This window comes from Taudactylus pleione, unplaced genomic scaffold, assembly GCF_031769625.1.
Source record: "Taudactylus pleione unplaced genomic scaffold, aTauple2 ptg000064l, whole genome shotgun sequence".
Lineage (NCBI taxonomy): Eukaryota > Metazoa > Chordata > Amphibia > Anura > Myobatrachidae > Taudactylus > Taudactylus pleione.
This window is the reverse complement of record NW_028284466.1, coordinates 4,624,128-4,641,392: the sequence shown is the minus strand read 5'-3', so window position 1 is coordinate 4,641,392 and position 17,265 is coordinate 4,624,128. Positions and strand designations below refer to the sequence as shown.

General features: G+C 40.0%; 1 protein-coding gene across 1 annotated transcript in view; it reads right to left on the bottom strand.

Moving 5' to 3' along the window:
- Positions 1 to 15,731: 15,731 nt before the first annotated feature.
- Positions 15,732 to 17,265, bottom strand: part of SLC9A6 (solute carrier family 9 member A6) — a 91,593-nt gene continuing 90,059 nt past the window's right edge. The window contains exon 16 of the mRNA XM_088465847.1: positions 15,732 to 17,127. Coding sequence (XP_088321973.1) covers positions 16,870 to 17,127 — 258 coding nt within the window. The 3' untranslated portion in view covers positions 15,732 to 16,869. The remainder of the gene's footprint in view (positions 17,128 to 17,265) is intronic.

Sequence of the window (17,265 nt, the reverse complement as noted above, 5' to 3'; positions counted from 1 at the left end):
TCAGTAATGACAAGCGATGACAGCTTTCCCCTTTTTCTACCATTCCAGGTCCTCAGAAAATTAAATCTGGGTTTTCCATGTGCATTGCTAATATTCCATGCATCTAGTTATTGGCGATAGCTTATTTCAATTCAAGTCAGTGTAATAAAGTCACATATCAATAAGGAAAAGAATGCTAAACATTTTTTAGTATCTGGTAATGTTTTATTTGCGCCCAATCGACCCATGTAAAAAAAATAAATATTTGGAGATGTTTCCGCTCTTCACTTTGGTATACACCTGTTGTTTCATTTGGGGGATCCCGTCACCCTCTAAGCATCCCATGTATAAAAAGTTATTTATTTTTGACCTCCTTATGGCTTGTGCTATTTTCTAATTAGCCATTTGCCCCCTGCCCCCCCCCTGTGTTATTTATTACTTTTTTGTATCATCATCAACATAATTTATTTTTTTTTTATCTCTCGGTGCTGCCTGACTTTTGTATGTGGTCATTTTGGACATTTACAGCTCTTTAATGATAGTGGCAATGTTGCACCATGTTTATTTATATGATTGAGCATTTCCATCAATAAAATGGTTGATAAAAAAAAAAAACAACAACATATCAAACGTTAAGTGACCAGTTGTTAGTCTACCTATTAGTTCATACAAAAGACCTTGAAAACAGAACTTCTGTTTTAAATAACTATTTGATATTTGTCCATTATTCTACAATTTGTAAAATACATTTATGCAGTTTAATATCTATATTTTAATAAATGCATATTTTTATATCTTTTCACCTCTTTCCTATGATTGTATATATAGCAACTGCATTCATTGCATTTACCTATAGTTTACTATTTATATTTGCCCCTCTTTCCTTGTGTTTCCCTCTGTTTATTGTATATAGGGGCATGAGCCACTAGTATTTGCAGGACTCTCTGCCATGTGTGAAGTGTGTGGCAGGCTAGACATCAGCAGGGGTGATCAGCATAACGTGCAGTAAGAAAACACTTACCAACTGTGACACAGAAATTGCAAATAATTCAATTAATAGAATCACATATGCTTGCTAGGAGGAAATAAACAAAAGTACAAATAATACTGGTCTTGGCTGTGTTACATCACAATATACAAGACTCTCCGTCCAAACAAACATATTTGATTATTTTTTCTAAGCACATAAAATATCACAATACACAACTGAAAATAATTATACTGAAAGTGGCAGTAAGGACAATAAAACTGGTTAACATTACAATTTACTTACAATTCTGTTGCAGACAGCAATGTAATTTGTGTTTAATTTATTTTCACAAGTCAATATGTTGCCATAAGTTGTTTTTTTGAGTGCAAACTTGATAAAGATATAAGAATGAAAGGGAAATTGCGTCTCCCGTGTTATTTTTTCAAACATTAATTTTACCTAATATTCACATTTAAATTGTGCAGGTTTGCTTACGCAAGGTTTACAATACCCTGGGCTGGATTAAACAAACCTCAAGGTGGCAGGGCATATTGCAGTGTATAATTCCATGGCAACTGCAGAATCACAGGTGCTTACCAGACAAAACAAATGGCCAAGGCTGGATAAAGGGGCTACATGGGCTTTGGGCTGAAAATGGTCTAGGGCCTATACTGAGAAGGGGAGGAGCTGTGACCAGAGCTGTGTGGGTGTGGCCAGAGCTATGTGGGTGGGTAGACCTCCTATACTATCAGCCCCACTGTCTCCCTAAGTATATAAAAATAGTAAAATTACATCAGTTTGAGAGAAAACATAAAAAATAATTTTAATACTTATAATTTATGGCTAACTGTGTGGCCAGCCAGTCAGCTCGTCCTTATGATGGTGGGCCTATTATGTGAAGACCTGGAGCTCCATCCACCCCATTTTTAATCTGGCCATGCAAAGGTCAAATGAATATACATCATTTTATGATGTTAACCTTCATTATAGGAAACTTGAATCCCTCATTGTGCCCAAATCCCCCACACCCCATATAATGTACATCTGTCAGGGTTCAGCCTAGGATCGGCCATCTCTTACCTCCCCCTGACTTCTCGTGTGGTCAGATGTCTGGTGCGGCGGTACTTTCTTACCACTGCTGCTGTTGAAAGCAGTGAGGGCTCTGCTTAATCGATCTCCACTGAACCATGGAATGCAGGCTGCTGTTGTTAGAAGCAGTAAGGACTCTGCTTAATCAGCTTCACTGTTCTTTAAGGGCAGGATGACAGTGGAGAGAATACTATACAAAGTGCCTTTATCTAAAAACGTGATACACGATGAGCGACAATTATGTGTAAATTTAAGTCCAAAATCATTATTATTTAGATGTGAAATAAATAATCTAATTGAATCAAAGTCCCCTTTCCAAATTATAAAAATATAGTCTATAAATCTACCATATAGCACCAAGTTCACCCCAAACGGACCACCCCAGACATATTGGTCCTCAAATGAGCCCATATGAAGATTTGCAAGGCTTGGGGTGAACTTGGTGCCCATTGCAGTCCTGTGTATCTGTAAATAATACAGTTTGTTAAAAATAAAATAATTGTGTGTTAAAATAAATTTCACCAAATCTAAAATAAACTTAATATGGGACTGTGATAGTTTGTCATCCATTTCTAGATAAGATTTCAAAGCATTTATTCCTCCTGTGTGGAATATTTGTATAAAGCGATTCGACATCGCAGGTCAGAAACAAATAGTCATCTTGCCATTTGATATTCTGAACTAAATTCAAGAAGTGAGTGGTATCCCTAATATACGATTGTAACTTAATCACATGTGGTTGTAAGAACTGGTCTACAAAAGCTGAAATATTGGACGTCAAAGACCCAATACCCGAAATAATCGGGCGTCCTGGAGGAGAGGAGATGGTTTTATGGATCTTGGGCATATGATAATACGTTGATATTATGGGATGTTCATTATACAGAAATGAAAAATCCTGCTTATCAATAAGTTTATAATTCAAAGCTTGTTCTAGTATTCATTTCAATGAAACCAAATATTGTCCAGTAGGATTGTATGGGAGTTTTCTAGAGAATTGAGGGTCCTCTAATTGTCTATAGGCTTCACTAATGTAGTCTTCTTTATTTTGAACTACAACTCCTCCCCCCTTGTCTTAGTATTATATTCTTTAGATGCCATTGGTCAGAGACCTTTTATTATGTATTATACATGTCGATATGTATTCTTGCTTTTTAACTTTATTAATATGAATGTGCTCAAATTATCCCTATGAGAGATTTTTAAAATAAACGGACATTGGCCCTCATTCAGAGCCACTCGCTAGCGGCAGTACGCTCGTTCCGAGCGATGTTCGCACATCTGCGCATGCGTACGGTTTTTAGTACGCATGCGCGAACCAGTCAGTGCGGCCGAAAATCGTTGGTACGCAATATAGCGAGGGCCTGCTATTTTGAGTGACAGAATGAGGCGTATGTGGGTGGTAACAGGGGAAGGTGCTTGAAAACGGGGAGTGGAGATCCGAACGCAGGCGTGCTTAAAGGTCAAAACGGGCGTTTTAAGGGAGTGCATATTTAATACAGCAGCGTCATTGACCACGTCACTTGGTTTTTTTTAACTCAGAACTGCTCGCAAAATAGCGGTTGAAAACACCAACCACAAGAATAGCGAGCAGTTCATACGCTGTACGATGTACTCGATTAATCTAATAAATAGCGGACATGACGTATGGTGCGTGCGGCCAGGGGGGCGTTTTTATCAAAAAAACGAGCGTATGTTTTGCTCGCTCGTTCAGACTTAGAGGTGGGAACAGACTGCAATTTGCGAACGGATCATTTGAATAGCCACCCCTTGTTTTTGAACGAACGACCACAAATAGCGAACGGCTCTGAATCAGGCCCATTGTCTCTATATACAAATTATCTGATTACAGGTGTATCTAATTAGTGGAACATTTGGATTGGACATGATCCCTTTAAATACTCAATAGGAACACCATAGGGATTACACACTACCTTCCTTTTTTGCCTTCTGAGGAAACTGCTACCCTGAACAGCGGAGAAACGCGTTAAGGAATAGGGACACTCCATCTCAATGCAGCTGCCTTAAACAATATACTGCCGGACCACTAGGTCTCTTTTGACCAACAGCTGATCAGCGTGAGTTCTCACCAGACTCCCTCTTGTGAAGTGTGCTGTTCTCTCCACCGTCATCCTGCTCTTAAAGAACAGTGAAGCTGATTAAGCAGAGTCCTTACTGCTTCTAACAACAGCAGCCTGCATTCCATGGCTCAGTGGAGATCGATTAAGCAGAGCCCTAACTGCTTTCAACAGCGGCAGTGGTAAGAAAGTAATTAGGAGACTGTTATCTTCTCCTAAAAGACTCACGATTCTAACATTTTTTTGTTATATATGGCCTGCTAACCTGGACTGACATAAAGGTCACTTAACACTAAGAAAGTGGAGTTTCAATTTAGCTGGTGAGACATTCTTTTCTCTGGAGAGAAAGATAAGAAATATTTTTCTTAAAGGCTGCTGAACATTATTTGGTCTATAAGGATACTAATCTAGCTGCCCCCAAAATTGGGCTTTCAATTAGACGGAATTTATTTATAATTAGCACATATTTTATTAATTGTTTCTTTAGTTACAACATTATTCCTTTGATTTTGTGCAATCTAATATAAAAAATGTCTTATCTAACGTGTTTATGAATATATTTTATATTAAAAACTGTTTTATACCTTTGATATCTATCTGCGCTCCTTGTTATTTGATTAATAACGGTTGTAATTTAGGTTCTAATTCCCAGTTGATCACACCCGGGATGAACACCGCCGACAGGATTACTGACTGGTTCTCAGCCCGCCGGAGGATCTGAGTTACTTCTCGCATGGCCATGCGACTCCCAAGTCCCTACATGGCGGTTGATGTAAGCAACGGCCGTCGTGTTGTATGACTGAACTCTTACTGGGCGAGCCCTTAGAAACTTTATTGCTTCTATCAGAGCATTGTAAATCATTCCAACACATTTATGGGCCACTTCTGTTCTAGAGGGGACCATCGACCCTGAAAGTGATAATCGAGGACTACTGATCCCCATCCTCGAAGGCTGGCATCCGTTACGAAGATCCAGTCCTACACTCCGAATCTTCGGCCCGCTAAAAGATTGTTGGATTGTGTCCACCAGAGAAGGGCCACTCTGCTAACCAGGCTTAGATGGATCTGTCTATGTAGAAGCAGATGAGACCCCTGACTCCTGTGCTAGCAGGTCCAGCTGAAACACCCTGGAGTAGAACCGCCCGAACTGTAATGCCTCGAAAGCAGCTACCATCTTCCACAAGAGACACAGACAAAGAAGTAGGGACACCTTCTTTGGTCTGAAGACCAGCTGAACTAACAACCGCATATCTCAGACTTTGTCTATTGGATGGAAAATCCTCTGTGATGCCGTATCCAAGATCATGCCCAGAAACAGGAGTTTCTGGGATGGATTGAGCTTTGATTTCTTTAAGTTGATTATCCAACCGTGTTGGATTAGAGTCTGATATGTCAGTAAGGCATGATTTGATAGAAAAGATAGTGATGGAGCCTTGAGTAACAGGTCGTCCAAATAAGGGATTATGGGCCAGATTCAGACCCGCTCGCGTCGCGCATATGCGCGAGACCCGGCGAGCTACGAGGAATACGTCGCTCGGGGTCTCGCAGCAAAGGGGGCGTGCTGTCGATGGTGACTGACAGCACGCCCCCTTTGGTGGGCGTGCCGGGGGCATGGCTGCCAGACGGAGGCGTTCCCATGGGAACGCCTACCGTCTGAGTCCGGCCCCACTGACATCACTAGTGATGTCAGTGGGAGTGATTTTGGCTCTGATAGAGCCAAAATCACTCCAGGGCTTTCGGCAGCGAGACCCTACCACAGGGTCTCGTCGCAAGCCCGATGGTCGCGATGGTCTTGACCATCGCGACCATCATCATGGACGCTCACATAAGCTGTGGGTGGTAACCCACAGCTATGCGAGCGTCCAAGAGGCCGCTCCATTTTTAGGGAGGAGGGCCCTGATTCAGAGCGAGCGCTCTGGTCAGAGGGTTCAGCTCTGAATCAGGCCCTATGTTCACTCCCAATGACCGAAGGAGAGCAATCATGACTGACATGAGTTTGGTGAAGATGCGGGGAGCAGAGGATAACACGAACGGCAATGCCCGAAACTGATAATGATCTTTCAATATGGCAAAACGTCTGGTGTGGTGCCCAAATGGGAATGTGGAGATAGGCATCCTGATTCCAAGCTCGCAATGACTGACTGCAGAAACTCCATTTTGAAACGATACATCTTCAGATACAGGTTCAAGGACTTGAGGTTTAAGATGTTATAAAATAATAAAACTAAGATTTTTTTTTTTTTAATAAATGTATTGCTGGATCACAGCAGATTGTGACCAGCTCCTAGGGCACATTTTCTGAACTGAGGGCTGATGGGGCATATAGGAGGAGCTTCACACTTCTAAATTAAAGTGCGAGCTCCAGTTATCCACGCCTCTATACCCAGCGTAAGCACCTCCAGTGTCCCCTAGTGGATGATAGAGAAATAGTTTTTTTTTTGCATGCCTCAGATAGTGAAACCTTTGCTTGATGATGGTTCAAAGTCAAACTTTATTTAATGCACAAATTTATTAAAAATATTGTATAAAATTACCTCCAGGCTTTGTGTATAAGGTGCATGTGAAACATTAATGAATTTCATGTATGTACACAAATTTAGTTTGAGCCACAAAATTATTATTATTAAAAATCTTGTATAAAATTACCTGCAGGCTGTTTGTATAAGGTGTATATGAAACATAGATGCATTCTGTGTTTAGATTTGGGTCCCTTTCCCAAGATATTTCATAATGGGATGCACATATTCCAAAATATATTCCGATATACAAAATACCCCTGGTCCCAAGCATTTTGGATATGGGACACTCAACCTGTACTAGTAATGGCTGGCAAATCGGCTGATTGTTATACACTACAGGTCGGAATCTGTGACCTGTAAACCCCATACATTGGCAAATTTTTTTTTTTTACACAATCATCTGTAAAACACAGAATTGGCACAATTGATTGCTGATGTATGGTGGCCGTAAGGGGTTCCTGAGCAGTGGCGTCCTTCCCTGCGGTGTCACCTGGAAAAGGGGATGTGGCCTTGTACACCAGGGCATGGTCACAGGGAAGGGGCGTGGCCTCACAGCCGAACCCCGTGGTCCTGTTATTACTGGGGGGGGACAGGGGGGTGCCGGAAGTGCCGACTGCCCTGTGTGCATTGCCGGCCGGCTCCCTCACAGTATCAGGAGCCAAATGCTGCACTTATTATACAGTGCAGCAACCGGCTCCGGTCACTGAGGAGTCTGCACCTTGGTGTCACCGCTCGGTGGGTGACACCCGGGTGCGGCCCACACCCCCCTTGAGATGCCACCGTTCCTGAGGACTGGAGTTGGGAAACATCAGCTTAAAGAATAAATCAATAGTAATATTCTTATTTAAATTAATTTCTCCCAATTTATACATAGTTGGCAAATATTTTCTTTTAAATAATTGAAATAAAATGAGCAGTTTCTGTGTAGCATTGCCATGGAGTATACTGTATGTGAATGTAAATAAGGTGTTTGCTTGCATTCAGAGTGATAGTATGGACAGAGAAAGCATTTCCTACAACGTTTGCAGAATGTTGAAAGCACCCTCAACACCCAAAATTTAAGGCCCACATACATCTGCGATGGATTGGGGCAATTTCCTGTTTTGCGGATAATTTGAGGGTAAAAAAAAAAAAAAAAGCAATGTATGGGGTACACCAATTGCCGATTCTGACCAAATAGTGATCAGAATCGGTAAATCTGGTTGTCCAACAGGTTGGATTTCACCGACCAATGTGGGGACTGTAGATTGCTAGTGTATGGTATAAGGGGGGATGAAGATGGCAACGTCTGACATAAAACTGGAGATTAGTAAAGGGAAAAAAGATGACTCTATGCTGGGGGGCACTCTTCAAATGTAGAAAAAACTTTTTAAGAGGTGGCACTCTTTTGGGTAACCCCTCACACTGACAAGACAGCAAGCCGCCTGCATTGCTCCCTGAACAGAGAATTCTACATGTATAGCCTCTGCTAGCCAACATTTCTGTACCTCACTTAATCTAAGGTAACCTCAGCACCTTCTCATCAGCTAGCCAACCGTGTTTTCCCTGCAATTTCATTTTGATAACAGGATGAACAGGGATAGTGCAAACTGAAAGCAGAAGTGCTTCTTATTCTTCCTTCATTCCAGCTGTCAAACCCACTCTCTCATCCCTTGTCCTCTGTTTTATACAAGACAGTAGAAGTGAGGAGGACAATCTCTGGGACCCTTATTTTCGATTCCATTTATCTGTGAACCTCTTTCTCTCTTAGAAATGTATTCATGTGTTTTTTCCTTTTTTGTGAATCATTGAATCTGAAAGTGTCAAAGTAATACTCCATACAATTATAAGAACCAGATGTTCTCAAACACTATCTGATATTGGATTTTTGTAACGGAAGATAATATAACATAGATCACCTCAATCAACATGAATGTTAAACAGTCATGAATTACTGACTATCTAGAGGTTATAAGGTTGTACATCTGATTGTGATCTTTGGGGGTCATTCAGACCCACTCGCGAGCGGCAGTACGCTAACAAGTGGGTCGATGTTCCCCACTGCGCATGCGCACGACGGAGGGAGCTCCGTCGTGCGCATGCACGAGACCCGGCGAGCGAAGGACTTTCCTTCGCTCGGAGTGTCTCATCAAAGGGGGCGTGCTGTCGATGTTGACTGACAGCACGCACCCTTTGGTGGGTGTGCCGGGGGCGTGCCTGCCAGACGGAGGCGTTCCCAAGGGAACGCCTACCGTCTGAAGACGGCCCCACTGACATCACTAGTGATGTCAGTGGGAGTGATTTTGGCTCTGATAGAGCTAAAATCACTCCTGGCCTTGCGGTTGAGAAACCCAACCGCAGGCTTTCACTCGCAGTTCCGATGGTCGAGACCATCGCGACCATCTATTTGCACGCTCGTATATGTTGTGGGTGGTGACCCACAGCTATAAGAGCGTCCAGGAGGACGCTCCATATTAATGGAGGTGGGCCCTGATTCAGAGCGAGCGCTCTGGTCAGAACGTCCGGCTCTGAATCAGGGCCTTTATTCATAGAGGCTCTTTCTCTGATATCACAGAATTAGGGGTGTAGTGCAATCGTAATTATAGAATTAAGGTAATTTACCCTATTGGATGTATCATCTCAGGTATACTAAGTGTTTTGGACATTCTATGAGACGGTAATCTATATTGCAATAGCTATTACGGTTTGGACCCAGGCTGTCTCTTAGTGGCTTATAGAGCACCTGGCTGGATTACTATTTGGTGCATTGTTGTGCAAACTGACATGTTATTAAAGGAACACACACACAAACAAGAGATATAAATAAGAAAATACTACCTATATAATTGTACAATATATTTCTATATGGGTCGATGTGGACCTTAATATATTCGCCGTGATCATTATTGTGCATTGAGATAAAAAAACACAATTGTATGACTCTCTAACAAATTGAATTTCTACATTGCTACTAAGAATTGGTAATCTATGTACGTAGAAGTACATTTAAATGTTGTGTTGTATGTAATGCGTGTGATATCATATAAATAATATTTTCAAAACAATAATTTTTCGATATACATTAATAAAAGCAAAACAATTTAAAAAAAAGTTTTTTTCTTCATTTAAAGAGTGCCCCCAGCAAAAAGTCATCTTTTCTCCCTTTACTAATTTGAATTTGTATTTTTTCTGTCTCTGGGGAGCACCGCCAACCCTATCAATTTAGTCATAATTCAGTGTTACCATATAATCTAGTTGGCATTTTCTCACCTGGCTGGTACCATCCTGCTCTTGTCAGTTTCTGACAAATAGGGATGGCTTTTCGTGTCCTTATCCTGTGCGGGCTCCAAACCCTGTGCCTCTATAGATAAAACTGGTGATCTAAGAATATTGCCATTTTCTTGATCATTAGAAAGAAACACTGCATGAAAAAACAAACTGGATCAAGCTCCTACTTTCATCTAAGAATAAATAGTAGTAAAGTTATGTAGGGTTTCGCACAAGGCATCAACTCTATTAAAAGTGGACATTAAGTAGACCTAGGTGTCAGGAAACTGATGCACCTGATCAGATATTAGAACCAATCTAGGCAAAGCCTACAGCAGCCCCCCTTTCCCATGGAACACTATGTATTCACTAGTACTTGGTTGTCCTCAGGACTTATGCTGCATACACACATAAAGATCTTCTGTGCAGCCATCCAACTAGTTGATTGGTTGGAATGAAAATCTGGTAACGTATGGGAGTAACTGATGATCAGCAATTTGCTCCTAAATGCCAGAAAACAGATGAAAATGGTCGTTCAGACAAGTTTGTTAAATGTTTGATCTAAACAATTTGTTCAAAACAGTTTCTGTCCATTTTCCGGCGTTTGGGAGCAAATTGCTTATTGTCATTTGCTTTCATACCTTACCAGATTTTCATTCCAACCAATCAACTAGTTGGATGGTTGGACAGAAAATCTTTACGTGTGTATGCACCTTTAGACTCAAAATAGTAAAATTCATCAAGTGCAATGTCACTAAAGGCAAGAGAGTATGTATGTATGTAGGTACTACAGCAAGGCACCAGATGACCACAGCAGGATGTAGTACCAAAGACATCCAGTGGGCTCAGTTCAGCAGTAGAGAGCAGCAATGACAGTTGTATCAGGGGTAACCAAAACAAGATGTGATGGATGCAATAAGTAAGCAATGGTATTAGTTGATTCAAGCAACAAGACTAAAACAGAGTTGAGTATACAAGCAGAGATCAGCGCAAACAAGTAGCAGAGTACGTGTACACAGTTTGCAGCCAGGAATGAAGGCACAACAGCAGACACAGTGAGAAATACTACAACCGACGAGGATCTCCCACTGAAACTACTATTTAAAGCTGCAAGCACCACACCAATCAGCACCAAGTATAATAACAAAAACCATGAAATTGCAGGCACCCAAGGTGTAGAGATAACAATACTGCATATGATCATGATAACACATATAGCATGAATGCCCCAAGAACAACACAGTCACCTGCTGCTCCCAACAGTGGGTAAGAAAAAGGTGACTTCCCACAAATTTCAGAGTAGGCAGAAGAACGATTGTACCCACTGTTGGGGTTCCATGGATCTCCAACTCTGCTGCACATATAGAAGATTAAAAGTCAGACAAACTCAGGAAACTGGTATTTGTTTCTGTAAGAACATATTTATTACACAAAAAGACAAAAACACGAATGCTAGTGGCAGGAGTAATTATTCATTTAATAAACAAGTCGTTAAACTCAGTCACTGTACAACATACACCAAACACAATTCGAGACTTTACACATCTTCAAAAACTGTTATAAAAGAACTTCGGTTATTTAGTGTACAGGTAAACAAGAAATTTACAAGATATAGCAAACATCAAAATGTACACAAGCGATTAGCGGTAACGTTAATGCAGGGATTAGCCACCACGGCTGCTTACAAAAGAGTCACAAGACGTGGTATATAGAGAAAACGGAGTGAGATTTCCTGCATAGTGAGAAGTGGACATGTTCGTTTGAAAAGATAAAAAAATAAAATAAAATAATACATAAACCTTTTCAGAGCTGCCGCTATACAACAGGATACTTCTCCTACAATTAAATAAATATACAAACAATGATGTTAACATTACGAGAGGTGGTTAATACAATAATGAAAAAAAAAAACATTTAGAAAGTTTGTATACATTAATAGAGCAGTCATTAGGCACCCGGTGTCTCTCCAGCTGTGGATCTACAAGTCCTAGTATGCGAGTCAAAGCTTCCTATAGTCAATTTGCGCTGCCATTGAAAGCCCAAGCATAGTGCAAATCAGTGACTGTTGGCACGTTTATCGCCAAACTCACATGGGTCCTAATTTAAAGGGATTTGCTAGAGTTTAGAGATTTCAACATCTTATTCCGTCATGCATACTAAATGCACTGCAGTCTCTTACAGACTTCTTCCTGAATTTTCAGGTAGGATGAGCTGCTTATTTTGATGTACTATTACACAACAGAGCTGTGCTGTACAAGTGGCTTTAGGCATAATCGTAATCAGCAAGGAGCACCATGGAAAATCCCAGCGAATGTCTATAGAACTGTTCCTGGTAGCAAAGACATGACTGAAGAGAAGTAAGCTAAACAGAAAAATCAATGTATTTAGTAGAAGTTGTGGCATGTACACTACAAGCAACAGGTAAAGTCAGCTGCAGGTGAGCAACACTGGTTCAATCCTAAATATAGTCATTAACTATGTCCTGCTGCTTTTGAGTTAAAACAGAAGTTGAAATGGATTTTAGGGATTAATAATCTACAGAAGAATAATGAAATCCAACAATTCAGCACCACAACTGATAGGTGAATGGCCTGAGGTTCTTGGCGTTGACAAACGGCTGGGGCATAGTATCGTATTTTACACTGGGAGAGAGTCTGTGAGAGCTCAGACTACCATATTTTCAACTAAACTGACTGTGTATAAAATCGTATACTTATTATTGGGGCAGAATAAGACAGAAAAGTAAATATTATGCAGATCTTATTAATTTTGACATATGAACATATTTCAGCAAAGAATTTACTATTTTAAAAACTGCTTTCAGCTGGGACTGCTATGAAGAGTGTGTGTTCAGTGCTTCAGAGGGTGGCACCTGATTGGTTGTGAGAAGCAGTCCAATCAGTTACCGCCATCAGACAGAGCACTTTCTGTCCTCAAAGCTCTCCATGTCAAAAGCTGGAAAACCCAGTGGACGGCACCAGCGGCAGCTCCTACCCTGAAAATTAGACTGTTGGGTTTTACATTCGACGAACCTTGGGAGTCAAGATCAAAGCTTTACTAGGCACAAGCATCGTTCTAAGGCTTGGCCTACATAAGCTCTCCAGGTTCAGCTTGGAATAGGTTCAGAATTAGGGTGGACTAATCTTATGAATTGTTTGGACTATGGTGTGGTTTCTTTTTACTTATTCCACATAAAATATAAAAACCAAGGCATCTATTATCTGCCTAGGCTACCGGTGGCTGAGGAAAAAAGCTCTATTACTAGTAAGTCTAAAGACAACCCCATTAAACCCCTGTGCTGGTGGGTTCAAAGAAAGAGCACAGTTATTTTAAAATCCCTCTACCTAGTACCAAGCCTAAACTATTTTGAAGTTCTTTCGGAGTTAGATATAGGCCATTCTAAAATTCAGAATATATTTGTAAAATAAATGAAACAAGAAGGATTACAATTTGTACATGGCACATCTTTTGGTCACTTCGGAAAAAGGACGGAATTAAAAGTAGTGACATTGTTATAGGACTATAGCAACAGATTCAGATCAACAAAAAAAAGTCAGGACCAGACGTGTTCAAACCTAAGAAACAGCTATTCAAAGCCTGAACACACAAGCCTGAGGCATGACTGCACAAATTCTCTGCTGATATTTCATGGCTAACCCCAAGTGTGTGTATTTAGTAACAGAAATATCAGCACGATTTTTATCTATTTGTTCAGTATGCTGTTAGAAAAGAAAACCTATTCTTTTCATAAGCTGTATTAAAGTATATAAAATGATGAGGCAATATTGTAAAGTAAACACTAGCTATGGTTTTATAAATGCCACAATGACGTTGTTCTTCGTGCTTCAGTGTGGAGGTAGGTGGTTGGTAGCTTTGTGGCTGCCAGGGCTTGTTGGGTTTTACAGGTCCACCACAACTGGCAGGGTTACTGTGCCCAAGCCCATCCTATTACTGTGCCCAAGCCCATCCTACACAATTAAAATATACACATCTCCAACTAGAAATAGGGAAGATACTAACTGCAGGAATAAAAAAAGCTAGGGTGAGCATTCAGATAAAATGGCCATAAATAAAAGCCAAGATAAATATCATTGCCTTCCAAATAAACACTTCTATCTGGCAGGATTATATTTACTATATCATTGGGGTTTTCTGATAACAGGATTGTATCAAAATGCAACATTTGTGCGCAGTTGTGGCAACAATACTTTGCAGCACCTTTGCTAAAGTACTGAGGAACTGTCACTTCCTTCTCAAGATAACTAGATAAGAAACATAACACTGAGGACATTCAGGTCTACTGACTATTTATATTAACAATGGTACAGAAGGCTTAGGTATTTATTAAGTGACATCAATTATTGTTGTGATATTCCCAATTAGAATATCAAAGTATTAAATAAGTCATAATAAGGGGCGGCGCTTTATGGACAATAAAAAACATTTACAGAAAATCCACATAAATGAGAACTACTATAGCATTACCAAAATAAAGTATAAACCTTAATTAGATATACACATAAATGAGTAATGATATCTATGATAACTCAATGTAGACAACATAGATAAGTTAATTATGTTTAGTTCAGTGGTGGTTTTACTATATATTAATAGGTATGATGTTTAAGGTATAAATAGATATCTTCCTATATATCTAGTCATATATGTTAAATATCATATGTTAACAATATAATAATGTACCACATTACTCACCATAAACTTACTTAACGCTTTTTCAATACATGACTGTGACCGTCAGTTTATTGGTATGTTGATCTAATGTGTGTTTGCGCAATATTTGTTTATTAGAAGTTAAAAATATATATATATTTTTTAAACTGTTCCAGGAAATATTTGCCTCCATTCTCATTTGGTTATGGCATCTTTACATGGTTTGCAGGGGGAAATCTGGCTTTGAGCGCTGCCACACCACAAAACAGTATAATTGGACAGTCGTCACCCCAGTTCTACCCATGGGCTCTATAAATGTACAAATACAGTACAGATGAATGAAGCATAAGCGAAGCTCATAGACTTTGTAAAAATGGTTTGTGCTGCCACAAAAGTCATTCTGCATAAACATCTGCCACAACGTCCCTCGTCTCCGGTGCATGACTAATGGATCAATGGTTCCTACTAGATTTTGGTAAAGCTGGAGTGGTTCTATTATTTATGCACAACAAACGTGTTAATAAGACAATGGCACCTTTGAAAGCTTATGTATAGAAAGAGAGCAATAATTTAATGGTTAAAAGGCAATACCAAAAGGTAATAGACTGACTTATGCTTGACAAGTATAATAAAACCATATTACATAAATGGCTTTGAATTCTTACTGTAGAAGATGGATGAATATTATACATATAGCATATTTGTAGGTCCTGGTGTTCCGGGAGGGAATACGGATAATAGAAAAATCATACCATACGGGACGTTAGCGGCAAATCCTGTCTTTGTTGGATGGATATTTCTAACCATGTAACATCAACCTAAAAGGAATCCATTAATATACAGTTACAGCATCATCTTTTTTTTCTATCTTATTAACATTAAAAAGATACAACCACCATTTAGGACCTAACTTTGCTTCTGCTCATTAGACCCACTGATCTAATTTGTAAATAGAACCCTCTGCCTATACTCAGCCACTGGTTAGATACGCTCTACAGAGTGCATCTGACATTTGCCTTAATGTGTAGAATTTGCGCTGGCTGTTCATCTAGAACAGTGGAGTCAAACTCGGGCCCTCCAGCTGCAGTGGAACTATACATCCCAGCATGCAGTGCTACAGTTTTGCTATTAGGGCATGCCAAAACTGTGGCAGGGCATGCTGGGATATGTAATCCCACAAAAGCTGAAGGGTCCTAGTTTGACATCACTGATCTAGAATAATTAGTAACAAAAAGGTGCAAACCATCTTATTATAAATTGGGGGATATAAAGTAAAAACCGGTGCATGGTGTTTTGTTCGTGTGAATAGCTGCAAAAAAGTAAATGTGCAGATATATGACCGCAAGGGGTTGTACTGTACAGAAAAATCCCCACAAAAACTATTTTGAGTCATGAGCTGCTAACTGGACAGCCCTGGTTTTGGAGCAAATAATACTATTTAATGTTAAGGAGCTAAGGTTCCTTTAACATAAGTTTCTAACACAAATGATTGAAATAAAGTTTCGTAATGGCTGTGCTATGCTTCAACAGTCTCCTGTGGAATGTGCACTTAAAATAAACTTTGGCATGAAAAACATCTTTTCTTAAAACACATTTTGGCTGGAAACACTACAATTTGTCCTTTTTGTTTTACTGCGGGAGGACAGATATAAAATGAGAGAAACCGGTCAGTTTCTGGCCTGACAAATATTTACATGAGTAGCCAGTTAGGCTACGGTCATCTCCAATGAAACATGTTTAGGTCACTGCATAAAAAAATGATTAGTCGAGAAGTAGCCAAAAGCTTGCGTTTAGTACGGATGCACCCTTGAACCATCTGCTGTCAGAGGGAAAAGCAGCACATTAATCTGCCATGGGCTGCTGGATTTTTAGAAAGAAATGAAGATTATATTAAAAAGTATACAACAAATTCCTTCTATTGACAGTGCAAATGTGACAGAACAAAAAGTTATCATAAACCCCGAGTAATATTTCAAGTAACACAAAGAAAAAAAAAACATTGGCAAAAAATTTCCACATAACTACAGTAGTTGGGGGTGTTTGCGAAATTCACCGTACAGTGTTGTGCAATCACCATTGCTTTGTTAGGTGGCTTCACTTAAAGTGCAATCATATAGCTTTCCCCAAAACGAAAATTGTACCTTTAACTTTACACGTAGCATCGAGAAGAAGAATATCTTCTGATGCCATATAAATAGCATTTATACAGCTCAAACAATTAGAGCCATGCAGTAGGTAGTACTTATATATCGCCATGATTAGAAACCACAAAACTTATTGTCAGAGATGAGCAGCTCCCTCCACTTTAAAAAAATAACTACATGGGACTTGGCCTCCTGGTGACTTGCAGGTTCCCCGGAGCTTCACATTCTTCCATGACCAGGCGCGTTCCTCTTAGGATGAGTTCATTATCCCCACAGGTAAGCTCCCGATCAATGGCATCCTCTGAGTGGTTGCCTATACCCCTCCTGGATGATATAGGTTCAGTGCTCACGGTCGTGTCGCCATACGTTAAGCTGATGTCACCATCAGTCAGTATAAGATCTGAGTCGTCATCCTTTAGCTGCTCCTGGTTCTGAAACAGGAAATATGCATTATATAGTAAAGATATATAGTAAGTTTAAGGAGCTACTAGTGTTATACGTATGATGGGAATGTATTTGGATGTGTCCTCTTGCAACAGCTAATGAATACATTTCTCTATTATGTGGCT